Source organism: Lepidochelys kempii, chromosome 24 (genome assembly GCF_965140265.1).
Source record: "Lepidochelys kempii isolate rLepKem1 chromosome 24, rLepKem1.hap2, whole genome shotgun sequence".
In the NCBI taxonomy this organism is placed as follows: Eukaryota; Metazoa; Chordata; order Testudines; family Cheloniidae; genus Lepidochelys; species Lepidochelys kempii.
The window spans coordinates 5,785,691-5,813,060 of record NC_133279.1 but is presented as its reverse complement, the minus strand read 5'-3'; the positions used below and the strand labels follow the sequence as shown (position 1 = coordinate 5,813,060).

Below are 27,370 nucleotides of genomic sequence, written 5' to 3'. Positions count from 1 at the left end.
TTGGATTGGCAGCCAGCATAATCCATTTCAGGTTACTACCCTCAATAGACACTAAAACTCAGCTTCTTTCCTAAGTAAGACCAATGCAAACCTGCAGTGCTTCCATTTGAATGGAAAATGAGAGGGGAAAAATCCCTTTGTTTCTAGAGAAATTCTCCCCTTAATTTTCCACGTGTGTGTGAGACAGAGACGCTGTGAATTTGGAAAGTCCCCCTGGTTCTGGATACTAACTCGTTTGTTTTTGCGTACGTGGAGTCAATTTAGTGTAGAGGTGAACAGAGTGAAACTTATATAATAGATCCCTGCATGCAATTGAGCCATTGGAATAGTGGTACCCAGGGACGTGGTGGATACTTCATCACTTGAGATCTTTAAATCACGACTGGATGCCTTTCTAAAAGATGCCTTATAGCTCAACCAAAAGCGATGGGCTTGATGCAGAAGTTACCGGGTGAGGTTCTCTGGCCTGGGTTATGCAGGAGTTCAGACTAGCTGATCAAAATGGTTTCTTCTAGCCTTAAAAAAATAAATAAATCGATCTACAATTCTGTGCTTCATTCCTTCTGTTTTCACAATGAGCTTTTCACCAGCTGGAGTCACAGCTGACGGCTCTTACTAACGCATTCTTCTGTGCGCCAGCAAAAAATGGTACAGGCTGTACCTAACCTCGTGCAGCGGATGGCTGCAAATAGCTGTTTGCAGATCCAGGTCCTCTGGATGCAAGAAAGAGGTACAGCAAACAGTAGGGCTTAGCGGCTCATGGGGCTTGATAGTGGAGCAGGTACCCTTTCGATCGGGAGCCAAGGGATTAAGTCTAGCCCAAGTCACTAATAAGCCCGTCTTGTCTGCTGTCTGGTTTGGTGGCCTACCCACAAATGAATTGGGCGGATCTCAATCCAATTTCCAGCAGCCCACAAAATTCAACACCCCAGGTCTAGTGCAGTAAATCTAGGCATAGAGGCCAAGGGCCGAGTGGACTATGGAGAATGAATTCCCCTCTCGGCCCCAGTCCCGTCAGATTAACATCAGTGCTGCCTAGCCAATGCATGCTAGATAGCAGCCAGCCCATTTCTGCCCTCTCTTGCCATACATGCCGTATCTGTGATTCTCTTTGATACCATATTTCTGTTTGAAAACATCTGAATTTCAATACAACTTGACAACTGTATCACGCACTTTGATAGTGGCAAGTTTCTGCTGAAGGATCCCAATGCACTTCAAACTATATAAATGCAGCCACTTCTGGGGTGGGGCATCAGAGAACATTAGTGAATAGAACACTAGGATGGGGAGGAGAAGGCAGTTGGGACCAAGGATAATCTCATATCACATGCCATAGGGTCGCTAATGTTCACACACAGCAGACAGGACCTTGTTATTAAGCTCTCTTCTAAAAGAGTTGCAAAAAAGTAACTTGTAGGTGTGTCTCTCTCCATGGGAAAGACAAAGAGGGTAGCAGAGCCTGCTGGATTTTGAACCTTGCAGCTCTAGGGATTCTGGCTATTTCAAATGTGAAGCTAAGGGCACCAAGCCATCCCATCCAGCAACTCATATTAGTTCATTTAGCCCAGATCCCTGTCTCTGCTTTGCTTCCAGGGGAGCTGCTGAAAGAAAAGAAGAAACGGGGGGTGTCTAATCCCCATAGGCTCTGGATGGATTGGAATGGGGAAGTCAGCCTGCAGTACGAGCCCACAGCAACTGGAAAGCACCTGCTTCATCCTCAGAGCACTCTTCCTCCTCCTCTGCTGCAAGCATGGTAAGGAGCTGAACATGTAGAGGTGCCGGGGGTCAGCTGCATGCCAGCAGCAGGGATTCCAGTGGGGATCTGAGCAGCATGCACCTGCCAAAGGCAGGGGATTGCTGAAATAGAGGGGTGGGCATCTGCTGGCATGGTGGCAGTTCCCATAGTGAATAAGAAGGGGAGGCAGGAGCATGATGGGTCCTTGCATCATTAAACACAGCAATGGCCTGGCAGCATTTCCCTTGTGCAGAGGTGATCAGCGATGACAAGGTTCCACTGGGTCATCTTGGGAGCTTTGCCCCCAAATTCAGTAGGACCAGGGTTTTGCACTTAGTCTTTCTCCTTCCCCTCACCAGTGTGGGATTCCTCCCAACCCCTCTGGGAATCTTCCCCCCTCCTGCAGTCCCTTGCCCAGTGGCTCCCTCCCTGCTTTCAGGACATGCTTGAGATCCAGCTGATTTTGCAATGCCCAGTGCACCTCTGCCCCCGCTTTTCCATTCACTTGTGTGAGCTTTAGCCTTTAGGGAAGCTCCAGATCCAAGAGGATACCATATTGCGGGTGGCCAGCCGAAGAATACGGTACCCTCTCTTGCACTGTGCCGAGGTAATGCTGACCCAGGGGAGAGTGGCCCTACTGAATTACCAGCACCATGTCCTGCAGCACCCCAGTGGTTATTTAGGTGGTCTCCCACCCCAACCAGACCCAGCCCAGCATATTTTGGGAGATCTTGCATATGCACTGATCTCTAATGCAGTGTAGTAATATGGACTAGGAGGACAGAATGTTATAACACTCTGTTGCCCCCTTTAGCCCAAGCAGTTAGCCAAGATTTGGGCCCTTTCAGGGTTGTTTCCATTAGAATGAGAAATCTGTGATAGGGAGTGGAGAGATTCTTGGTGTGATCTTGTTTATTTACAAAAAAAAAAAGGGGGAGAGAGAGAGAGAGAGAGTCCTCATTCCTTGAGCACAGGAGAAAGAAGCAGCAGGCAGTTTCCTTGCTCAGAAATCCCTGCGTCTGCCCCTCCAGCAAGCCCTGTACCCAAGAAGCTCAGAAGAAATTCTTCTGTCAAGCTAACTAACACCTCTTGGAGAGGTGGGTTTACGGTGGCCGTTGTGGTGTTTCTAGTGTAGACATAGCCTCAGGGTCACTCCACAACTGCTTCTCCTGGCTTGCAGCAGCTAACGTACACAGCTGGCCACCTGCCATCCTAACTACTGTACTGCGTTTGCAGTTAGGAAAATCCCTCGACCCACAGGGCTCAGGCTTGGTCTACACTACAAACTTACGTCTGTGTAACTGTGTCACCCTAAGGGCCGTCGTTATAACGACCTAACCCCTGGCGCGGACAGCGCTTCGTCTCCGGGAGGACTTCTCCCATTGACATAGTTACCACCTCTTGGGGAGGGGGAGTGCCTACGCCAAGGTGTAGGTAGCGTCTTCACTAAGTGCTACAGTGATGCTGTAAGTGGAGACAAGCCCTTAGCTCTGACCTGCCATGTGCCTTGGGTGGGGGTGTCCCTCTGCTGTTCGTCATGGTCATTACAAACAGGCTTAATTGCTCCTTCCAGTGAAACACAAAGAGAGTGTGCTTGGCACAGCCATTGACTTTAACGAGGTCTGCGGCTGTCCTGGCCTCCAAAGCCTGCTAGATGGTAGCCATTAGCACCTTTCAGCAGAATGGGTGGAGTGGTGTAACACTGACAGCAGACGTGATGCCATACGCTCTGTCTCGCCACCCAGCTTGCTGCCAGTGCAAGATCCTGCGCTGCAATGCTGACTACGTGGCCGCCACCCTCAACCTGCGCGGCTCCAACAAGGACACGGCTTACTGCAACGCCCTGCGCTCCTACTCCCACTGCACCCGCAAGACGGCCCGGACCTGCCGGGGCGACCTGGTCTACCACTCTGCCGTCCACGGCATCGAGGACCTCATGATCCAGCACAACTGCTCCAAAGAAGGCCCCACCTCGCCGCCCCGGCCCCGCGCACCGGCACCCAACCACCAGGGCTTTGAGTCCCTGGACATCTGCAACTACGAGAAGAACTTCCTCTACAAGCATGGCCAGCCCCCCACCTACCAGCACTGTGCGGCCTTTGGGGACCCCCACGTCCGCACCTTCCATGATGAGTTCCACACCTGCCGAGTGGAGGGCTCCTGGCCTCTCCTGGACAATAACTACTTGTTTGTACAGGCAACTAGCTACCCGGTGGCAAAGAGTTCCAACGCGACTGCCACCGGCAAGGTAACGTCCCAGCCTGTGATGGGCTGGTGGGGGTTCCCCAGGCTTTGGGCGGCTGCCATTGCATTCACGGTGCGAGAGGGATGGAGGCTCAGAATCAAATGTAAGAACCATTTATGCAGTGACAGAAATGCTCTCCAGGTGCTGCTGGGCTAGGGCAGGGGGCGGGATAGATGCGGTCCATGGACCACTTGCTGGTTGTCCAGCTACACCTGGCTGCTCACATGGTGCTGGCCCCTGCTCCTTAATGCCCAGCTGCTTAAATTGCATTCAGAGAAGTTAAGAAAAATATATTAAGTACTTTCCTAATAGGACTTTTTACTTGCCACATAGGGCATAGTAGGCAGCCCTAAAGGTGGGGCGGGGGGGGGGGATTCGTGCAATTAAGAACGGGAATGATGCTTGGGTTCAAGAGTCCATCCTTCCAGTGGTGGCCAGGTGAACAGTGGGAGGGGCTCCAGACTCTGCTCTAGGAGGTGCTCCAGGTCTGGGTCCAGCCTGGTATAGTGGAAACCCTGTCTTTGGGGGTACAGTGACGTGCTGCTATGAGTCCTAAGAAAGATGATGGGCCATATGGTAACTTCCTGATCTCTTATTACAACGTCAGCCAAGGGCAGGGCCCTACTGCGCTGGGTGCTGCACAGACAGAGTTTCCCAGTCCCCCAAAGAGCTCACAATCTCAACAGCCAAGACAGACGGCCACTGGGTGGAAGGGGAAGCAGTTTGCCCAAGGTCCGGCAGCAGGTGAGTGGCAGAACTAGGAACAGAACCCAGGAGTCCCGAGTCTCAGTCCAGTGCTCTGGATATTGGACCAGTAGTTCTGTACCTTGACCTGCCTCCCATCTATCAATATGGGAAGGGCAGGGTGGTTGTGTGATCTCCTGACAGATATCCAGGAGGGTCACAATCCCTTCCTCTTTCCCCTCTCCCCACCACCGTTAACCGGAACTAGACTGTAAGGCCTCTGATCCAGCCTTCTGGCTTTCTTTTTTGCCCTGCAGCTCACGATCATATTTAAGAACATGAAGGAATGCATCGACCAGAAGGTCTACCAGGCCGAAATAGACAACCTGCCGGCTGCCTTTGAGGATGGCTCGGTGAACGGTGGCGAGAGGCCGGGGGGGAGCAGCCTGACCATCCAGGAACGCACGCCCGGGCAGCACGTGGAGATCCGGGCTGCCTACATTGGCACCACCATCGCTGTGCGTCAGGCGGGCCGGCAGCTATCCTTCTCCATCCGGGCAGCCGAGGAGGTGGCGCGGGCCTTCACTGAAGAGCAGGATCTGCAACTCTGCGTTGGCGGCTGCCCGCCCAGCCAGCGCATCTCCCGCAGCGAGTGTCGCCACAGTGGGATTGCCGCTGAGACGGCGCGACTGCTGTGCAAGGAGAAGCTGCCGGTGGAGGACGTCTATTTCCAGTCATGCGTCTTTGATGTGGTAACCTCGGGCGATGCCAATTTCACTCTGGCCGCACATGGTGCTCTGGAGGATGCAAAGATGTTCCACCCAGATGCTGAGAAACTGCACATCTTCCAGACTGGGGTGGGCTGTCGTCTAATCTCTTTACCCTTCCTCCTTGTCATAGTCATCTCTAACCTCCTGGCTATTCAGTTGTGCTTTTAACACTCCTTGTCCATCAGGTACCAGGGCTACAAGAGGAGTGTCACTGAGCCAAGAACCTGTAGCTGCACTGTGACATACGGCCTGGAGTGAGGTGGACATCAGCTGAAAGGAAACAGTGCTCTATCCAGAATCTGCTATCATGGGGGTGGAACCAAACCGGCGAAAGGCCCCGGTCTTAGAGAAAAGGCCTGGAAATAGCAGCTCATGCTTCCTATTCTCAAACATGCCGAGGACCGGATTAGTTGAGTTTTGTTCTGCTCCTGAATCTTAGTGGAATTTTCCCATCGTGGGTTCTGATTTATTTTTATTTGTTAACAAGAGTGGGGAAACTGCGGCCACATGGGGAAAAAAAACCATACAGGGACTTATCTTCTATTTTCTCTCTTTTTTTCTGATCACGTGTCTGAAACCCAGGGTGTGGCTCCTCTGAGCTTCTGCCAAACTGGTTGTAGCACACAAGATAGGGGTCCTGCAAATTACCTTCTTGCTTTTTCTCTACCCTACCTGCACTTCAGTTCCAACGCAGCTGTAGCAGCCTCTTGCTCAGGAACCTGCTAGAGTTAGAAATGATTGACCCCAGCCTGGATTCCAACCTTTTTGGGGGCAAAACTTGTTGGTTTCTAGCTTCAGACATTCTTGTGAGAGCCCCTGCAGAAACCACATGGAATGAAGTAGAAAACTGCAGGAGTGTAACCAGAATGTCTTGCTCAAGTTTTGAGATTCCTTGAATCACTTGGGCTAGGAACAAATAATTTCTGCTGTGTTCCCATTGTTTTTAGACTCTTGGTATAATGCTAACTTGTAGCCATCTGTCTGCAAAATGTCAAATCTCTGAAGTTTCACTTTAAAATTGTCCTCTAAGCATTGCCATTTCTCTCTTTTGGGCACTAATCTAGGACTGACTATAGCAAATCCCAGACTTTGGACCACTGCTGAGTTTCAACAATACAGTATCAAGAAAAATCCATCTAATGTTCCCTTTTTTAGCCCAAGCATTATCCATTATTCTGTCTCCCATAGTCCCACAAAAACCCAACCAAGAACACTGGCTTGACTTCAAGAGTAAGGTTAGTAATGTGGTAAACCCCAGAAGCAGCAAAGGCCAAAGCTAGCAGATTGCATCAGTGACTGGGTAAAATATTAAGGAATGTACATAAATATTGCTGTGAGGCTGAAGTTAAATGTTTAATATATTTGAGGTTTTAAGAGATGTGAAGTTCGATTTGTTAACAAATATTTTCCAAATACAAAGATGTTTTTTTTAAAAAAAAACGGGATTCATCCGCTAAACAACTTTGCAATTCTTGTCCTGCTGAACTGTGAGAGGAATCACGGAGCTTTGATTCGACAAACATGGCATTTGCAGAAGAGAACAGTCATTGGGGGAGTCTTGTAGGATTTGCAAACATTGTTGCATGAAAGAATTTTTAAAAAGGTGTGTGGGAAGGCTTATCAAACCGTAAAACGAGGTTCATTTTTAGGGCTCATGTTTCAAGCCATGTTTAGTTTATTTGTCTAGTCCTGCTTTTTCCTGGCTCCTCTGATCAAAGTCACAGTAAAAGGTATAGTATAGGGAGCCTCTGAAGTACTTCTCCCTCACACACCGTCCCCCATGGGGTGTCTTCTATAAGAGTTTCTCTGTTTCTTTTACATTGGCATCGTTGAGCCATGAACGTTTAACATTAAAGGTGTCTATTTTTGAAGTCCTCGTTTCCTGTCATCCGTCTCTTATTTCCCTGGTTGGCGTGCAACAGGTGAAGATAATTATATCTTGTCTTCCACCCCTTTTGCTCCTTTCATTCCAAAGCACTTCATGTCTAAATATACACACACTGCATTGGGGGTAGGAGGGAATAGCAGTGGATACTCTCACACTCCACCTACAATCAAGCTCCACCCACTTGTGGTACCAAAATGGGGACAACACTTGCAATAGATTGTGTGGATCTTCATAATGTGATCATTGTTCTTCTTCCTTGCTCCCAGTAAAACATTCACCATCAGAATGAGGCGCCAGTGTTAACAGGCCTCAGAAATGAATGAGGGCAATTCGCACCTCTGAGCTGTTGTTTCAGGCTCTCTGCAAATGCAGGCAGGCACTCCTGCATTGGTTGACATTTGGTTTGCATTTTCAAGGTTCTCTCTGCAAATATAAGGGCCAGAAACTTATTTTATTTATTTAAAATGAAAATTTAGATTCTGGAACACTTTTCATCATGGCTCCTATTTTGTATCAGCTCACTGGGCTACTGTGACCCAGCCCAGTTAGGTCCCTAGTGATACGGAATTTACTTCACCCATTATTAAAATGCATCCACCTCTGGAATGGAACGCAGCAGCTGTTTAACAGCACACAGCAATGCTGCCAAACTGCCAGGAAACAAAGAACACCACAATTTCTGAGTGAAGTGCCAGAGGCAGTTTTAGGGATGCAGAATATAATTACCCAGTAGAATTTGAGCTAGGATACAGCAGCTAATGAACCTATTACTGGGAAAAAATGGCAATGGCTCTTTTAATGACCCCAGGTGATCAGGTCCTCAGTTTAACATCTTGGCTCCTCCAGACCTACTGGAATCTGGTCCCAGCTCTGGCCTCTTTGCACTTCTCCAGTGGCATAATGGGGTACAATGCCCCCCTGGGAACGGCGACCAATGCAGAAGCATCAGGGGCAACCCTGTGCTGCCCTTGGCATATGGGCATGGCAAGGGAGTAGTGCCATGGACTCTGGCCCACTCTGTGTCCCTTAGCACTGCGTTGAGGCATTCGCTCTGTACCAGCTACTGAACCGCTCGCTACTGCTGTCTGCGGCCCCCCTGGCTTTTCCTCAGTGAACTCTCATCCAAGTACTGTCCAGTGCCAATGTTGCGTAGCTAAACCTTTCCCTCCCTGCCTGAGAGATACAAACTACAGAACAATCAAACTTCCAGATGGCACAAAGTAGTTGCCCACCAGCGCCCAGTGCCTTGATCTGGTTTCGTTTATGTCTGCTGCACTGAACCATTTTAATACACTCAAATACAGCCCTGCCTGTGGCCAGTTCTCACCCAGCCGAGACCTGATCTTTGGCCTGTTACTTTACCAGCAGAGGAAATACCAGCAGAGGAAATTGAACAGAAATAGCACTCATTCAGAGGCTACAGTAGTTGATTGGGGGAAGGGGTGGGGGAAGAGCGTGTCCTTTGATTTCAATGAGCTTTCCATCACAGTACTAAAAGACACTCTGAAATATAGTATGGCTGCCAATTACCACCCAGCTTAGAGCAGATCTTCAGCGGGGAGGGGCAGAGGGGTGGTCTTAGGGGGTCATTACCTCGCCCGGTCACATCTTAATTGTGCACTTTACATGGCATCATTTATCCAAAGCAGGTATTTAAGCCTTTCACCCCACATCTCTTAGAGGTGAGCAAATTTCATCCCCCATTCTACAGAGAGGTAAAAATCAAGGTGAAGTGACCTGCCTAAAGCGAGCCAGGGAGTTAGTGGCATTGTTGAGAATTGAAGCCAGGAGTCCTGACCCCTCTGTCACAATCTGCCTCTCACAGCAGGTAATAGAACCCAGGAGTCCTGGTCCACTAAGCTACCCACTAGACCACAATCTCTCCTAGCATACAAGACAGAACTCTGGGAGTCCTGACCCTCATTCACCGGCTCTGTTAGAAATTCTCTCTCTCAAATGCAGCATAAGATTGGGAAGTTATCATTTGTATATCACCAAAATACGGTATGCAGTTGAACAAAAAACCCCATGTGTTTTCCATATGCCAAAGCCATCTAAACAGGCAAACAAAAGGGGAAGGGATGCCACAGGAGCAAGTGACTGAGTGGTGATGAAGGACACGCATCTTGTTAGTTATTAGTATTCATTTGTATTACAGTAGCACCCAGAGGTCCAGGTCAGGCAGCAGGACCCTGATGTACTAGGCCCAGTATAGGCACAGAGAAGACCACCTTACATTCATTATTGTGTTTGTTTCGGTCGTCTCCTTTTAACATGCCATCAGGGGAGCAGCTGTGGTTGATAGGCCCCACAGGACAAGGGGGAATGAACGGACCGGGTTAAGGAGATAATTCCAGCAGCAGGATTTTACACAGAAGGAGAAGAGGAATGAGGTGATGGGAGGATACTGCAGGTACATAGCAAAGTACAATCCTACCAAGAGAGAGGGAAGCAATGGACTGGACTCTTCAGGCCTGCTCGTATATCAGTGCTCCCACCGATTTCAAGGGAAGCAACACCAGGCTCCTGCAGTAACGTGTTGGAGTCAGTAACCAGAGGAGAAGCGACCTGTCCACTGCCAGAAGATTTCACTCCACAGTCAGAAGCTGCACCGAGGCATTGATCCAAAACCCACTGAAGTCAATGAGAGCCCTTCCATCGATGTCAATGAGCTCTGGATCAAGCTATTGGTTTCCTAGCTTATGTTGCATGAAAGGACATCAGGAGCACGGGCCAATGTTTACTAAAGTGGCCACAAACTCTGGGCAGCCTCTGTTTTGGGAGGCCCAACTTGAGACATAAGAACATAGGAATTGGCAGACATGATCGGACCCAAGGTCCATCTAGTCCAATTTCTTAACTCCAACCATGGTCAACAACAGATGCTTCAGAGAACCCCACAGTCGGATAATCTGTCCTCCTACATCAATTCTCCTCCTGATCCCTAAAAATTAGAGATTGTCTTAAATCCTGTATCATGGAGTTTAACATCCCCTCTGGAATTCCCATTAGCATTCGCTATTATACAACTTCAAAGAGGCTGATTTTCAGAGGTATTCACTATCCCCAGTTCCTAGTGACTTCACATGCAATGTACTTGGCCATGAAAGTTGGGGCCAAGGTGTCTCCAACTAGATGCCCCAAAATAGAGCCCTCCAACTCAGAAGTCAGTCTTGAAAAGCTTGGCGCTGGTGCTAAAGGCACACTGAACCTACCTATAACACACAGGCTTGCCTGACTTCATATGTTCTGCAACCAATGCTGCAGCACGTGTTATTAACTAGAGACAGGCCCCAAGATACAGAATTCAGATCCAGAGTTCAGAGGGGTGCATCCAGCATTAAATGTGTCCTGTAAATATATGGGAAATCAATAACCATGTGACATTAGCTAAACAGAATCTATGCAGGATAAAACTGAATGCTGAGGTATTTTGCTGTCATCTATTGAAAAATTAAATACCTGGCTCTGATCTGAGCATTTTTCATAGGAAGAGCTCTCAGTATTTCAGCAAGGACCTAAATGTCATTCTAAAAGGGTGGACTCACCACTGGCACGCCCCTGTCCCAGCTGGGGTTGGTTTAGATGGCTCTCTTCCAGCACCTCCTGCTGGCAGTCGCTTCACTCCAGTGGCCGTCTGCCACTTCTCTTGACTCAGCCTTCCTGCCAGGGTGTGATTTAGTCCCACCCCTTCCAGGGTAACACAAGGGGCAACAAACCAAAGTCCAAATAATAATTCCAAGACCTTGACAGGTCTTCAGGCCCTGATCCTGATCTCCGCAGGCTCAGAATTGTCTTCATCCCTTTCCCTCAGGGAGGCTTTGCACCACCTTCTGCCATGGCTGGTAAGGGGACTTGGGCTGCACCACCACACTGGGTCAAGCCCACAGAGTCTTTAACCAACAGCCAAGGTCTGCTCCATCCAATTTCTTGCTGCTGCCTCCCCAGGACTCCTTCCTACAGTAGCATTTCTCCCCAGTCCCTTTCCAGGCTCTTGTACTGAGCAAAGCCACCCAGAGCTTCTACCTAGACAGCCAGGTCCTGCCCTTGGCTGTGTCCCCAGTGACCCTCACATCAGGGCTTCAGTGAGCCAGCCCCCTAAAGCATTCCATATGCCAGGCCCCTCTGCCTTTGAGTCCTCCCCCTGCTGAGCACATCCAGGCATAGGTGCTGGAACGAGGGGTGCTGCAGCACCCCCTGGATTGAAGTGGTTTCCGTTATATACAGGGATAACAGTTTGGTTCAATAGCTTTCAGCACCCCTATTATACAGATTGTTCCAGGACCCCGGCTCTTGGATTCAGCTTCTTCCCCTCTACCTTGGGGCCCCACCTGAGCCTTCTACCCAGTAGGATTCCCCAGCTTTAGCCAGTTCCATCAAACTTCTCCAGCAGGTCATGCCTGTCTCACTGCCATATCTGCTAGAAAATGGCTGCTGAGTTCTTCCCACTCTCTTCTGCTCCACACTTCTTCTCTTCAAACTAACTACTCAGCTCTTCTCCCAGCTGGGACTCATCTTTAATCAGGCCTAGCCCAGGCTCCAAGTGCTTTAATTAAGCTCTCATTAATCCCTTTAGTGCCAGTGTGAAGCAGATACCTCATCACAGTCATAATTTCTATTTTACAGAGCGGGGAGTCAAGGCAGAGAGCGGTGAAATGACATGGCCAAGGTCACGCCAGCAGGCTAAGTAGCAGAACTGGCGATGGAACCCAGATTTCTTGCGTTCCCAGTCCCCTAGGCCACACTGCATCTAAAAAATCCACCGTCTTCTGGAACCTGGTTTGCACAATTTCTTAAAGCCATTCCCTTCTCCTTCTTAGAACCCCATAATACTCAACATAGAGTTTGAGAGCCTAGTACACCTTAAAAAGTAAATCTTATCAACAGGGCTCAGCGTGCTAGAAATTTGCTCATGCCAGCTCTGTTTAAATGTGCTGTAGCTAGCATGGTCTTGAACCCTTTGTGTATGGGTCCATAATCACTTCTGAGACACCAGTCAAGACAGGCAAAGGAGTAGAGAATCATTTCCGTGGCCCAGCGCTGTCATGCTGTTCCTGGAGACGCCGCTAGATGTCTGTGCACACTCAGAAATAAGTGCTAGCTGTCAATAGCACAAAAGGAATCTGGGCTGATACCTAGTCTTGTTCCTTGCTCCTAAGACTACCGTACCCTTTACGGGAGTCTGATTTGTCTTGCGTACCCCAAGTTTCACCTCACTTAAAAACCACTTGTTTACAAAAATCAGGCATAAAAATACAAAAGTGTCCCAAGCACACTATTACTGACAAATTGCGGACCTTCTCATTTTCACCATATACTTATAAATCGATTGGAATATAAGTCTTTTTCTTATATGTCAGTGTATAGTATAGAGAGCAGTATAAACAAGTCACTGTCTGTATGAAATTTTAGTTTGTACTGAGTTTGCTAGTGCTTTTTATGTAGCCTGTTGTAAAACTAGGCAAATACCTAGATGAGTTGATGTACCCCCCCCCGGAAGACCTCTGCGTACCCCCAGGGGTACGCGTATCCCTGGTTGAGAACCACTGGCCTAAGGTATGTATTTCCCTACCAAAAGCATCATGAAATCCCTGCACAAAGATCTATACACTTTTCGCTCTCATGCCTTAGCCTCAAAGTAGGAGCACAATGCATCCCTGACCTGTGTCCCTCACCCGCTGTGGCAGGCAGTACAGGCAGCACCATGGATAAATACTCCTCTCTGTTGATTAACTCCATGGTTTGGGGGGAGGAAAAGAATAGACACGTGATCAATGCCCCCCAATACAATTCAGAGACCCCAATGATGCAAATCCATCAATAGCTCATCTACCAAGACGCTGTGCTGTGTGACTGCTGGGCACGGAACTAGAACCAAGAAACTGTGGGTTCTAGTCCCAGCTCTGACAGTGACTTGCTGTGTGATGTAGCTTAAGTTGCTGCCCCCTCTCTGTGCCTCAGTTTCCTCCTCTGTAAAATGAGGCTAAGATGCTGCTCATCTACCTTTGTAAAGCACATTGAGATTTACGGATAGGAAGGGCTACCATACAGGACCAGTCTACCTAGTTTGATGCTTTGTAATACTTCTGCAATATTATACCCATGGGAAGAGGAGGGGAAATTTCATCCCCAGTTCCTCCTCCAGGAGGTAAACTAGCTCTTCTTCTGACCCCAATCACCAGCTTCACCAGGAGGTTAGAACAGTCAGAGCCTGAGCGGCCTGGGCTCCTTTACTGGCTGTCAGAGTAGGGTGGGAGGAATCATCACACACGCTGGAAGCAGGACCAAGCAGCTTGGATACTCACAGCCCAACCCTGATGGTCCTCTCTGGCAGTGGACTCTATTCCATCCTGGAGGGGTTCTTACATCACCCTCATCACTGTAGTATCTGAGTCAGGCATTAACTGGTGTGACTAACATCTGTCCTGTGTAATTCATTCTCTCTCTCATCTTCAGCCCTCTGGGAGGATTGTATGTGCAGTGGAGTGGGTTTGGTAGGGTTTCTTTTTGGTTGCGGGTTTTCTTGGGGGAAACAGGAATGGGAGCTGTTATTAGGGTTTTGTGTCAACACAGCTCTGTGTTTATATTAGCAAAGGCAAGTTGAATAAGTGCATGTGCACTTGGAGCAGAAGGTGGGGAGTTTTGTGACGGTCTTTAGTCCCCATGGGAGTTCATTCCAGAGTCTAGGACCAGCTCCTGAGGAAGCTCTGTCTCTTGCAAAGCTGGGTTTTACCCTGATGATAGAAAGTTCCACTGGGCCTGAGAAGTGGAGTTATCAACCACAGCCCCCATCCCGGATCTTTCAGCCGCCTTTAAATATGCTGGGCCCACTGAGCACCCCCCAAGATAAGGACTGCGACCTTAAATTAGACTCACTAGTCTACCGGAAGCCGATGAGAAAGGAGGAGGGGTTCAATGTGCTCATGGTAACCTGGGTTGCTGAGGAGACATGGAGTAAACTCTTCCCTGCTGCCTCCACCAACACAGGGTCCCATTCTTGTTTGGGGTCTTACAAATGGCAGACCCAGCGCTGAGGGAAGGGATGGCTGCTGGGGAAATGGCTCTGGCCAGGCAGTAAATCTTTTGCTAGATAAGAGCTTCTTTCTTTTATTATTCAGTAATAACAGGTTTCAGAGTAGCAGCCGTGTTAGTCTGTATCCTCAAAAAGAAAAGGAAGACTTGTAGCACCTTAGAGACTAACCAATTTGTTCGTCTCTAAGGTGCCACAAGTCCTCCTTTTCTTTATTCGGTAATAGTAGCAGTATAATAGTATGCAGTCCAACTGTTGTCAAAGGCAGAGCTGGCCCCGTGGGTTGGTTTCACAAAGTAATTGGGCAATGAGATTTAAAAAAACCCAATAACATTGCAAGGCACAACTGCTAGCTGGCAGGTGGAGGGCACCAAACTAGACAGGCACCAAATTTCCAGGCTGGAAGCATGTGGTGCCATACTGCATGTGTCCAGAAGAAGTCAGTCTGTACTAGCCAAACAAATGAAATCCAGCCGTCTCTCCCCACAAGGCATTCCGTGGGTAGGGAGCTAGTTCGCACTGCTTGTTATGGGTAATGGTGATGTGACCTTTCACAAACTCTAAAATTACATCTATTTTTGTGTATACATGGTTGGATTAGATCCCAGTCACAGACCACTTGGGTGTAACCAGCTCTGGCTCCTACTCAACTCATTATAAAAGCCCTATCTGGGAAGGATATGGAGAAGAAGCACCAATTAACTCAAGCATCCATCAGCTAGAAAGGGTTTGTGAATTGCATTCATGCCAAGAGCCTGCAATCTGGGACCCCCAAGCTGGATCAATGTAAGCGCTTACCCTGTGCTGCTGGGATAATCAGGGAGAGATAGGTTCCGCTATGTGGCAGAGAAGTTGAAATCTATGCACCATATTGATAAGCACCATGGGAATCTTTCAGAGGACACCTGTGATGAGGACATCTAACCTGCACTAGGAACTGAACTGGGATCCACCAAACTCATGTCACATAGATCCCTGAAGATCTGTCAGATGGCAACCCTTTTCAGTCACTACAAACTTGGGCTGGATTTGAAATAGGGACCTACATGGTGTAAGGTCCCACAGCTCATTACCAGTTTCCCTGGTCTCTAAGATCTTCATCCATTTTTTTAATTTAGAAATGTTTCACTTCCTTTGGGAAGGTAAAATTAAACACTCCATTCTCTGCTCAATTTTTAATGTAGGCAGCCAGTGCTGCTTTACCCCATTGTTGCAGAAGAGTGTTGTTTCCATTGGCCACTGATCCTTACAGGATTTGGGTGATGAACACAGAGAACCGAGATCAGATATGAGCAGAAAGGAGCAAAGCAGGGGATAGGAGTGGACATTCAGGAACTGGTAGCTTCCTCAGTCTTCAGGTGGCAAAGACAGGTTAATGCACGCCATGAAATCAGCGTGGGACTTTCAAACCACAGCCCCCTGCTTAGGCTCTGAAAATACAGTTCTTTCTTCCATGCCTCCGTTAATCAGCTCCCACCCCCACCAGCGGAAACAGCTTTTGCAATATAGTGCAGGAGTGGGCAGCATAACAGTCAAGCCTTTGCGTGACAGTCAAGTCCCTTTTGGTGTGGCCACTGTGAATGGTTTGTGTCTCTGTACTTTCTGGAGGAAACCATATATGGCTAAAGTACATCTTGTGTAAACAACCCTTGGAGTTGTGCGCATGGCAACAGCAGCCCCCAACCAGCACCCTTCAGAGACTGGAGTTTTATCATCCATTGTGGGATGTATGAACAGGCAACAAAGGACACACTGGAATGAGTGATTCCTGCCATGTGACAGAGATATAACGTTTTGTTACCCTGATCCATGTTAAGAACTTAGGCCAGGAAATATAAAGATGCTTAGCAACACTCTCCGGTACATCAGATTTTTGGTACAGAGGAAATTCAGATCACCAAGGGCAAAAGGGATCAAGACTAGGAGACAGTTTGTAAATTTGGTTTAAACACAGTTTATCACCATCCCCCCTGTGTTTGAGCGAGTTAGCCTGAACCGTGTTTGAAACCAGTTCAGGTAGCAAAGCACAGAGCAGGCAAGCCTGTAAGGAATGACCTTCAAGAGCTGCTGAAGTGGTCAGGCAGATGGAGACAAGAGTTCAGTGGTGCTCATCTCTTTGGCATCTTCTCTTTGAAAGTGATGTAAAAACTAAAGATTTTGTTTTATGAGCAAAAAGCCCCTACTTAAAAACCAAAAACAAGTATTTCCAAATCCCCTTTGTCATCTAATCTGGCATGTTGCCCCAGAAGTTTTACTATGCCCCCCACAGGGAAGCATTTATAATCTAGTCCCCTCTTGAGGACATCACACCCATCTGTCCCGCTGCAGGATGGAAGTGAGGCATTTTCAGTAAGTCAGGAAGGCAAAGGCCAAAAGCAGCCTGCCAGGGAGAAAGGGCTGGAGAGGATTCAATTTTTTGGAATGTGCCTTTGGCCACAGCTCTGGCAGGCTGCCTGGCCCAGGCATAAATGTTCTGAGACATCCGTGGAATGTGTGTTATCACTGGCTGAGAGAAAACAGCAACAGGCTGCAGATTTGAACAGGCCAGGGCAGTACAGCTAGAGGGAATATAATCCTTCAGGAGACACAGGCACTGAAGGAAATCAGAGAGGCAGGATGTAATGCTCCTCCTAAAGGAATGCAAGATGTTCTGATAAGGAACAAAGAACAAAACCGATGGTCCAGCTAATCCAGTATCCCATCTTCTGCCACACTAGAACAGACAAGTGGTCCGTCTAATCTGGTATTCCACCTCCTGCCAAATTAGACCAAATCAATGTCTCACTTTAGCCCAGTGTCCCTCCGCTTACCACCTTGGAATAGACTAGTGGTATCAGAGGGGTAGTCGTGTTAGTCTGTATCCACAAAAACAATGAGTGGTGTAACTAACCTAATACCCTGTATCAAACTCTAGCTGATAGCAGATGTTCCAGAAAAAGATGCAGCTCTTCCATTACACTCCTAGGCGGCCAGCACTCCTCTTCCCCATTGCTCTCTCATAGCAAAGGAATTCCTTCTTTGATCCAGCAGTTAATCAGTTTATATCCTACCTCGTGAGGAACAATTGACTTGGGCATGGCATACACAAGCCAAATTCTAGTCTGACAATGTACGTGGGCTTAATTACTACACACATACCAGTCCCCATTTCAGGGGCGAAGGACAGTGAAGGGAAGTGACTATACTGGGGACACATCCCTTTCTCCATGGGGGGGTGGGGCAGAGGTTTTAGAAGCAAAAGGAAGAGTCTCTGATTTCCCTATTCCCCCGTGCTTTACAAAATCCTGTTTTAGCTGGTTAACAACATTATTTACAGCTTTGTCTGTGTGAAAATTGTATTAATCTAGAGCAGGGTTCTCAACCTTTTTGATAACAGGGACCAGCTTGCTGCCTTCCTAAATTATGTCAGGGAGATCTCAGGGACCAGCACCAGTCCACGGACTGGTAGTTGAGAAACACTGATCTAGAGAAACAGCTTTTAAACTATGCCAAAATGGACCACAGTGGGTCAGGGATGGGGTGAATGCCTGACAATATGTTAACTAAAAGAAAACTTGAGGGCTGCTGTGTAGAAATATACCCAGAATAGTCAGTGAGTGGCTTTGTACAAAGATCCCCCCGCTCCCCAAATAGTCAGGAGGGTGGAGTGTGCGAAGCTGCCCCCCAGTGTGGTCAACAAGAGGGAAATGAGGAGTGGGGATGCTGCCTATTTGGTGTCTAATATCCTAGAAGCCAGATTCTTCAGGGAGCCAGCACTTGATCAGATAATAAACCTGTTTTCCAACCATCAACTCTACACCTGATGAAGTGAGCTGTAGCCCACAAAAGCTTATGCTCAGATAAATTTGTTAGTCTCTAAGGTGCCACAAGTCCTCCTATTCTTTCTGAGGGTACAGACTAACATGGCTGCTACTCTGAAATCTGCAAAGGACGAGGTGCTATGATCCCAACCCACAGCTTGTCACCCGCAATAAAAGATGTGATACTGGGCCCCTGAAAAATCAGCTTTGTTTCCTATTTTTCACCCAGTCACCCTGTTTCCTGTATTACAAGCGGTCAGCCCCATTGCATGTGACATCCTTTAACACAGTCAGAGGCGGGGGTGGAATTCGTGCAACCCTTCAACTTTCTCAATATGGCTAAAGGAGGGATTTTTTTCCTGAGGGGAAATCTGTGCGTAGTGATGACACCAGTATAATCAATGGGGGTGAGGTGGGGGTTGTGGGGCTAGTATATTTTGGAACTTGGGAGGGCTCTTTGGGAAATGGGGGACTTTGGTAGAGGAGCAGCCCCCAAGTACAGTCAATAGAAGGGTTTGGAGAGGCTGAGATCTCTCCCCGCCCCACCCCACCCTAATTATGGTCTGTGACGTGGGTTTGCGGGGGACTATGAAGCTGTATAGTCAGCATGTGAGAGGAGGTATTGGGGGACTGTGGAACTGCCCTCCGTGATCAGTGTGGGGGAGGAGCTGGGGGCTGTAGAACTGACCCTCTATCGTCAGTATGAGGGGAGGTGTAGAGGTGGAATTGCCCCCCCCGATCAGTGTTGGGAGTGGTGTGGGGGGGCTGTAGAAGTACCCACATAGCCAATGTGGGGGGGAGAGTTGTCAGGGGGCTGTGGAATTAACACCCCCATGGTCAGTGGGGGAGCTTTGAAACTGCCCCCATAGTCCTGTGAGGGGGAGTTGTGAGAGGGCTGTAGAATGCCACCCCCATGGTGAGTGTGGGGTGACAAGGGTGGGGCTGTAGAATTTACCCCTTGGTCAGTGTGGGATGAAGTGTGGGGGTGCTATGTAATTGACCCCCCATGGTTGGGGGGGGCAGTGCTGGGGGGGGCCTGTGGCGCTGCTTCCCTCGTCAGTGTGGGGTGAGGAGTCTGTGGAATTGACCCCCTGCCCCCATAGTCAGTGTGGGGTGAAGAGTAGGAGGGCTGTAGAATTGACACTCCTCCCCGGTCAGTGTGGGGGGCTGTGGAATTGCCCCCCACCCCGTGGTCAGTGTGGGGTGAAGAGTAGGAGGGCTGTAGAATTGATCCCCCCCAGTCAGTGTGGGGTGAGGGGGGGCTGTGGAATTGACCCCCCCATGGTCAGTGTGGGGTGAAGAGTAGGAGGGCTGTAGAATTGGTCCCCCCAGTCAGTGTGGGGTGAGGGGGGGCTGTGGAATTGACCCCCCCATGGTCAGTGTGGGGGTGAAGAGTAGGAGCACTGTAGAATTGATCCCCCCCAGTCAGTGTGGGGTGAGGGGGGGCTGTGGAATTGACCCCCCCATGGTCAGTGTGGGGTGAAGAGTAGGAGGGCTGTAGAATTGATCCCCCCAGTCAGTGTGGGGTGAGGGGGGGCTGTGGAATTGACCCCCCCATTGTCAGTGTGGGGTGAAGAGTAGGAGGGCTGTAGAATTGACCCCCCCCAGTCAGTGTGGGGTGAAGAGTAGGAGGGCTGTAGAATTGACCCCCCCCCATGGACAGTGGGAGGGGAGGGGGGGCTGTGGAACTGCCTCCACGGTCGAGGGGGGGCAGTGCTGGGGGGCTGAGAGCTGCCCCAGCACAGTTTATCCAGGGGGGTGGGGAGCCCCCCAACAGGGAAGGCCAAGTAGGGCTGTGTATGGCCAGTGCGGGGGGGGGGGGGGGGGGGGGGGCTGACATCTGCCTGTGAGCGAGACAACACCCCAGTCACAAAAACCCCCCACACACCCCCGCCCTTCCCTGCTCCTCGGGAACATTATATCCCGCCCTCTTGCCCCTGATTGGCTCCCGGCGCCCGCCCTCTGGCTTCTCCTTGGCCCGCTCCCCCGTCGCTCTCTCCTCCACTCCTCCCTCTCGCAACCCAGGCCGGCACCTCTTACACACGGTGTCCACGCTCCGCTGTCGGCTCGGCGATTGGCCGGTGGGGATGTAAACAAGGCCTCGGCGGCCAATGGGAGAGCTGATCACGCGGCAAGCACGCTTGTCCACGCGCCCTCAGCATGGAGCGCTGAGATCAACACGGGAAGGGAGGGGGAGAGGGAGTATAAAAGCAGTGCCCGGCTTTTCCCTTGGCTCAAAGCCTTACAGGGTGTACCAGAGGGGAGCGTGCGTGGTGCTGCTGCTGAACGATTGACCAGCGGGAGAATCCCGTCCTGCCATTGTTTCTCCTTCCAGGATTGCAGCTATTAAAAAAAAAAAAAAATTGTCCTAAATCGTCATTTTTTTTAACTCCAAAAAGGGTGCATTTATTTGCAAAAGCTCTCTGAAGTTTTGCAACGACACCTTTAGAAAAAGTCATAGGAGCCTAAAACCTCTAGATTGTGTCTCAAAACCACTCCTGGTTTTTGTTGTTTTGTTTTTTGTTTAAAAAAAAACCACCCCAAAAACAAAATCTCTTTTTTGGGGAGAGAAACAAAGCTTATCTGCAACCAGTCATCATGGTAGTGTTCAAGAAGATCAAGACCTTTGAGATAGTCTTCAGCGAGCCTGAGAAGGTCTTCTGCAGTGGAGAGAAGGTAGCTGGCCGTGTGCTGGTGGAAGTGACCGAAGTCACCCGAGTCAGCTCAGTTAAAGTGCTGGCTTGTGGGGAGGCCAAGGTGGTCTGGATTAAGGGACCCCAACAGTGCAAGCAAGAGATGGAGTATCTGCGCTATGAAGATGTCCTCACCCTGGATGATCAGCCCACTGGTGAGATCCTTGGTTCAAGACTCGTTTTGTTGTGTGTGCCTCTGTCTTGTGGTTTCAGAGGAGCAGCCGTGTTAGTCTGTATCCGCAAAAAGAACAGGAGGATGTGTGGCACCTTAGAGACTAACAAATTTATTTGAGCATAAGCTTTCACTCACCGGTTAAGTGAGCTGTAGAAAGCTTATGCTTAAATAAATTTGTTAGTCTCTAAGGTGCCAGAAGTCCTCCTTTTCTTTCTGTCTTGTGGGTTTCCCACTAGAGCTTTCTTTTAAAACTAAAGGCCTAACGTAAACTGAGGATTGCTGGCTTTTTAAAGGAGGTTTCTTGATACAGTTATAGAGCCACAGAGTTTTTGGGTGGAAAGATGCAGAATCAAATAGTACTTGCATCTTCCTGGTCTTTGCTTGGAGTCCTCTGGTAGGAAGGCAGTAGGAAGTGCTAGGCATTCATTTGAGCCCTTGTAGACCTAAGCTGGCTAAGATCCAAAATTTAGCCTTGCATGGGAATCTCACTGAAGTTTGAGAATTTAGTGCTGAAATTTCCAACTTAATAATAAAACTCTAGCCACTAATACTCACTACACTGCCAAGGAAAAAAAGCGGGTATAATTATAAGCCTTGTGGATATTTTAGCCAGTAGAGAACAGTAATAGATATTAATATGCCTGTAGGAGAGTAACCTCCAAGACTGTAGGAGCAGATCAGAATGACAGAGTAGTCTTTTTTAGTCTTTGATTCAGTCTCAATGGCTGGCTTCTCTTGAGTCCTAGGAAGAGCTGTGGGTACAGACTGTTTTGATAAGCAAGTCCAGTAGGCAGAATAGGTGTCACCGTAGGGAACTACAAGTTTAGATTGTTGGCAAGCGTATGGATTTCTTGGATCTCTGTAACAGGACGTTCCCCATCCATCCTGCAGGCAAGTTGTAAGGGGGTAGAGTTGTTAAAGTACCGTCAAGCCTAGATCTGCAATATTACGCCCCTTCCAAAAGGGCATCAGTAGAGTGTTCGGTTGTTCCTAGCTAGGGTGTAGCAATGCAACAGCTGCGTTGACTATTACAATTGTGAAACAGGACAAAAATCTCTCCTTAAAATCTCAGTCTGGAAGTATGTTCTAATGTATTCCTTTTTTCTTTCCTCTTTCTAGATGAGGATGGCTCTGTGATCTTGAGACCTGGCAACAAATATGAATACAAATTTGGATTTGAGCTTCCCCAGGGGTAGGTATTGGCCAAAAGTGGCTACTAAAAATCATATTCTTGTTAAAAGTCCTTCCTTTCTAGTTATCCTGTGTGTCTCTAACAGGCACTTCTTCCCTCTTGTATTGCAGGCCTCTGGGGACCTCATTCAAAGGGAAGTATGGCTGTGTGGATTACTGGGTTAAGGCTTTCTTGGATCGCCCATCCTGTCACACTCAGGAGATAAAGCAGCACTTTGAGGTCATGGATCCTGTTGATGTCAACACTCCAGACTTAATGGTAATTATCAGGTGGCTGTATCTGTGCATGTGGGTGTTAGTGGCTGGAGCTATGTGGTGACTCAGGTTCTTAGAAAAGGATGTTAGCTCTGTCCTGAGGAGTCTTTTTAACTGGCTTTATTGCAAAGTACAGATTAAAACACTTATTTCTGGGGCTGTGGTCCACATTGGTCAGAGTGTAGACTTCCCATGAGGGCTGTTTTAGTACTCTGCTTCATGAGACAGCCCATCTAGAGGGCAGCCATCTGGGCATCAGTGAGTCTCATCTACTATCCATAATGCAGGATGTTAGGGATTAATTGGAGTTACAAATTAAACTGCAGCAGGTTTGAAACACTGATGAGGGTAGGGCAAAGATCAGGCAGGTGGCAGACACTGAACTTCCAATAATGAGGAGCCGAGTAGGTGAAGGGGCAGGGGGACACAGACAATCAGTCTGTGTAACACAATCTCCCTGTGAATCTCTTCCAGTCGCCAGTTGCTGCCAAGAAAGACAAGAAGGTGTCCTGCATGTTCATTCCTGATGGGCATGTGTCTGTCAGTGCCAGGATTGATCGAAAAGGATTCTGTGAAGGTGAGATCTGGTTTCTTTCCTTTGGGAGTGGGATGGTGAGGGAAGAGGGGGTGTGGAGGGCTAAGCGGAGTGCATGAAGGTAGCAATGCTCCTGAGGGATGAGACAACTGACCAGGATTTGAAATCTGAAAATGCAAGAGGGGGAAAGGAACTGGACGTGGCCCAAAGGGTATAAGTAGGAGTATGTAATGCAATGTGACTGAGTGAAGGGAAGCAGACTGGGAATCAGGGGAACTTCCTACTCAATGAAGCTTGCTTGGTTTAACTAGTAAAAATTAGCTCTGAATACATTGTGTAGGGCACAGCACAGCACTGGTCTGGCTAAGACCTTAGGCCTTCTCTATAACTAAGCTTTCTGTATCTTTTTCCAGGTGATGATATCTGCATAAACGCAGACTTTGAGAACATCTGCTCCCGGATTGTGGTACCCAAAGCAGCCATTGTTTCCAAGCATACCTACTTGGCAAACGGGCAGACCAAGGTTTTGACCCAGAAACTTTCCTGCGTCCGAGGCAACCCCATCATCTCGGGCATGTCTGAGAGCTGGCGGGGTAAAACTCTTCGGGTCAAGAAGATCAAACCATCCATCCTGAGCTGCAATATCCTGCGTGTGGAGTACTTCTTGCAGGTAAGGGTCTCCCTATCAAAGCAGCCATTTATTCCCGGCTTAGTCTAACTGCTGTTTGGATTCCAGCTCCATACGGCTTTAAGAGGATGCCCACTTCTGTAGTAAACATGAGGGATGCCATTCTAAGGGAATTGGACATGTATAGCTGTCCTTACATCCATAGTCTTGCTGAATATGGGAGCATAGGCACATGATTCACTAGCTCATGTCACTTTGACCAGTGAAGGATGGATTACACTTAATCTGTACGATAGTTCTTTCCCCACATCACTGCAGTCTCACTAGGAATTCTAATGTGACACCGACACTTGTATCTTGTATCGGGATAATGATATAGTAACCAACTCTATCCTGGTCTTGTTCGTACAGATCTATGCCAGCGTCCCTGGCTCCAAGAAGATCCTTCTGGAGCTGCCTCTTGTCATCGGTAGCAGATCTGGGTTTGCCAGCCGCAGCTCCAGCATGGCTAGCCAGACTAGCTCTGAAATGAGCTGGGTGGACCTCAATATCCCTGATGCTCCAGAAGGTGAGCTGAGTGCTATGCTGTTACGGGGATACTTGCTTTAGTCTGTAGCAAAGGGGACGGTGTGGGTGGCTGCTCTGAAACCTTCCAGTAAATTGATTGAGGCCATCACTTGAAATGCAGAAATAACACTCCGTCTTAAGGCTAGTCTACAGCGGCAACGCTAAGGCACTGCCGTGGCCATGCCGGAGTAGTCACGGCAGAGCGCTGGGCGAGAGCTCTCCCAGCACTCTACAAAAACCACCTCCCCGAGAGGTGCAGCACTGGCTCACTGTTTCCCCTGGGACTTTACAGCACTGAAACTTCCTGTGCTTAGGGGGGTGTTTTTTCACACCCCTGAGCTAGAAAGTTGCAGCCCTGTAAAGTGCCAGTGTAGACAAGCCCTTAGCTTTGTGCTAGGAAACATGCTGGCGGGGGCAGAGAGGGAGAGTGGATTGTTTCATCATAATGGCCTGAAAACAGGACTAAAACTGGGATTGCATCACAAAGCACTCTCCTACACAAATACCCTGTAGGGCTCACACGCTTCTCCTCCTCTTCTTATAGCACCTCCATGCTACCTGGACATCGTCTCTGAAGATCACCGCCTGGAGAGCCCCAACACTCCCCTTCTGGATGACTTCGACAGTTCCTTCGACAGCCCTATCTTCATGTACGCCCCAGAATTCAAGTTCATGCCTCCTCCTACTTACACAGAGGTGAGATTTGGTGACACTCTTGCTGGCTGGTTTCAGCCACAAAGGAAATAGAGCTGGAAAACAGAAAACTAGGATTTAGTTGGGGTGGGAAACTTTGCATTCATACCCATATCAAGGCTGCTCAGACATGGCTAGAATCCTACTCTGTATGGTCAGGAAGACTGAAACTGACAAGACTAGAAGAGATGAATTGTCCTTGTGATACTGATGCAGATCTGTCCAGGGATGCATTAAAAGCACACTGCATTTGCTTGTGCGAAGCTGCCCAATGGGGATGATGCATCTTTCTTCAGCTGGGTAGCTTTGAGTTATAACCTATTTCTCGAGTCAGTTTCCTTAAACACATGACCACAGTTTTCTAGTGAGGGGAGACTCTATCTTGGTTAGGGTTAACATGTTAGTACTCTTCAGCAAATGTCTAAAGACCTTCTTATATTTCTTCCCCAGGTGGATCCCTGCAATGACAACAACAATGTGCAGTGAGGGCCAAGAAGCAGCTGTTCCTCTGTTTCTTCTACTTTCCTGGACTCACTTTATATCTGCAGTGATTATACCTAGCCAAAGTTCAGAACAGGGTTTCAAAGCCCTGATGCAGGAAAAAAATGTCCCAAGAGGTGTGGGGTAGGGCAGCTCCTACCAGGCTGAAAAAATCACAGCCAGCACAGAAGGCTGCAAATGTGTAAAGGTCTTTCTTCTAAGAAGACTTGATGTGACGAGCAAAATGTCATGTTGGTCAGACGCCTTCAGGGGGGAGGAGCTTTTAGCAGTGGGCCAGCTAGTGCTCGCCCTTGTCCCAGTGCTCAAAAGGGCTCCAGAGCCCTTCAGAATCTCCCTGGAAAATAAATAGTTGCTTGTATGGAAACTGTAATGGGAGTACATGGGGTGGAAAAGGTGTGTGCTCTGTGGGGAGCACTTAAGAGTTGATTTGTTAGGGAGAGGCATAAAGCCAGCAGATTCTGACTTCAAAAAAGCTTCTATGCCAGAAAAACTACCATCACTGTGCCTTGAATCTGTTACTGTGCTGTACTGATGATCAGTCGTGTTTGAACACATGATCAGTGTTTTGTTTTTTTGGTAAGTGTCTGAAGATTTCAATGAAACCTGCTAGCTTAGGGTTGTAAACTTATTGCTCTGTAAGGATTGTTACTTGTGCTTGAGCCAGCACCATAAATCTCAAAGCTTTTTACAACCCTCCTATTGAGGATTTTGGGTGTTGGTGGAAACACTTCTGTGCCTTGGCACTAGGTAGAAGTGAAGAGATCAAATAGCAATCAAGGGGAAGAACTTAAGTGGTGGGTTTTTTTAATATGCAAGGGATATTTATGCATGTCTGTGTCTTTTTTTTGTTCTGACAAGCAAATGAAACGTTATCCAGTCCAAATGTCTCAAAAGCCAAGATTTTATACCATCAGTTCAAAGTGGTGTCATATGACTTATGTCTTTGGTAGCATTTATTGTTTGACTTTGAGTTTTCTGAATCTGCTAAACCAGTGTAAGCTAAACTCCATGATCCTTTTGAGAAGAATCACTATCTCCGTCCTTTCGTTTTGAATTTTTATCTTCCTTTGTGCAGATAAACCAATGCACCCCAAACCCCCCAACCCATCATCACTACTACTTGGTTTAATTGGCCTCAGCAGGTGCACAGAGGAGTCTGGCTGGGATTGCACTTTGAGGACAGCCCAAGAAATAACAAACTTCTCTGGGCCCAGGCAAACCCTGAGAATTTTCTCATGCTTTCCTTTGCCTGCATATCCAAGCACAAGTCTCAAACCCACTCACTGGCACCATTTGAAGAAGTTTTGACCAAACTATCTTGTGCAATGTCCAGACACCTGGGGAAAAGGCGCTCCACCTGAAGGGAGGCTGTCAGAATTTAGGCAAATGTTAAACCAAAAATGACAGGGAAGGTTTTCTGGTGTGTGAGGGATTGTGGGGGAGTTTGTTTTTTTCCTCTCACCCCCCGGTTTGTCCTGTCCTTACACAGAAAAAAGCACTTTTTTTCTTCACTCTTGTGTATTCATTAACTCAGCACTACGCGTCCTAAGTATGTGTTCATCTGTATTTGGCGGAACCAACCTTGCGTAAGCCTTAGCTGCCTCAGCCTATCATGACACAAATCAGGTGTACTGAATTTTTCTACTGTGTTTTTTGTATTTGTTTGGCAAAATTTTTATATTTGTACAATTTAAGATGCTAGAACCACCCCTGTGGGGTGACATTTTTAATAAAGACAGTTGAAATAACCAAAGCCTCCCTCATTCTTGGGTGGAAGCTTCTCTACTGGGGGTGGGGTGGGGGGCATCGTAAAACGGATGTGAAGCTTCAGAGCTGGGTGTGATTAGGATGTTGTGCTACGTTACCACCTTACCAATTCCACTGTGGGGTGGGGGGGAGGAGAAGCACCGCTTGCGTTGAATAGTCTGCAACACAAAGGCCAAAACTTTCAACTGTAAGTGCCTGTGACAGTCCCTG

General features: G+C 48.3%; 2 protein-coding genes across 2 annotated transcripts; both read left to right on the top strand.

Annotated features, from left to right (window-relative positions):
• The first annotated feature begins 1,608 nt into the window (after positions 1-1,608).
• HJV (hemojuvelin BMP co-receptor) lies at positions 1,609-7,308 on the top strand. The gene is given in 6 exon segments (XM_073322668.1): positions 1,609-1,756; positions 3,484-3,986; positions 4,591-4,628; positions 4,630-4,696; positions 4,698-4,727; positions 4,985-7,308. Coding segments are annotated over 6 exon segments (1,353 nt in total). The 5' UTR covers positions 1,609-1,662; the 3' UTR covers positions 5,606-7,308.
• Positions 7,309-20,380: 13,072 nt separating this feature from the next.
• Positions 20,381-27,146, top strand: TXNIP (thioredoxin interacting protein). Its single transcript, XM_073323455.1, has 8 exons — positions 20,381-21,003; positions 22,143-22,215; positions 22,326-22,473; positions 22,944-23,046; positions 23,418-23,674; positions 24,044-24,200; positions 24,744-24,895; positions 25,343-27,146. Exons 1-8 carry the CDS (start codon positions 20,754-20,756, stop codon positions 25,376-25,378), a joined length of 1,176 nt encoding a protein of 391 aa, XP_073179556.1. The 5' UTR covers positions 20,381-20,753; the 3' UTR covers positions 25,379-27,146.
• Positions 27,147-27,370: the final 224 nt, after the last annotated feature.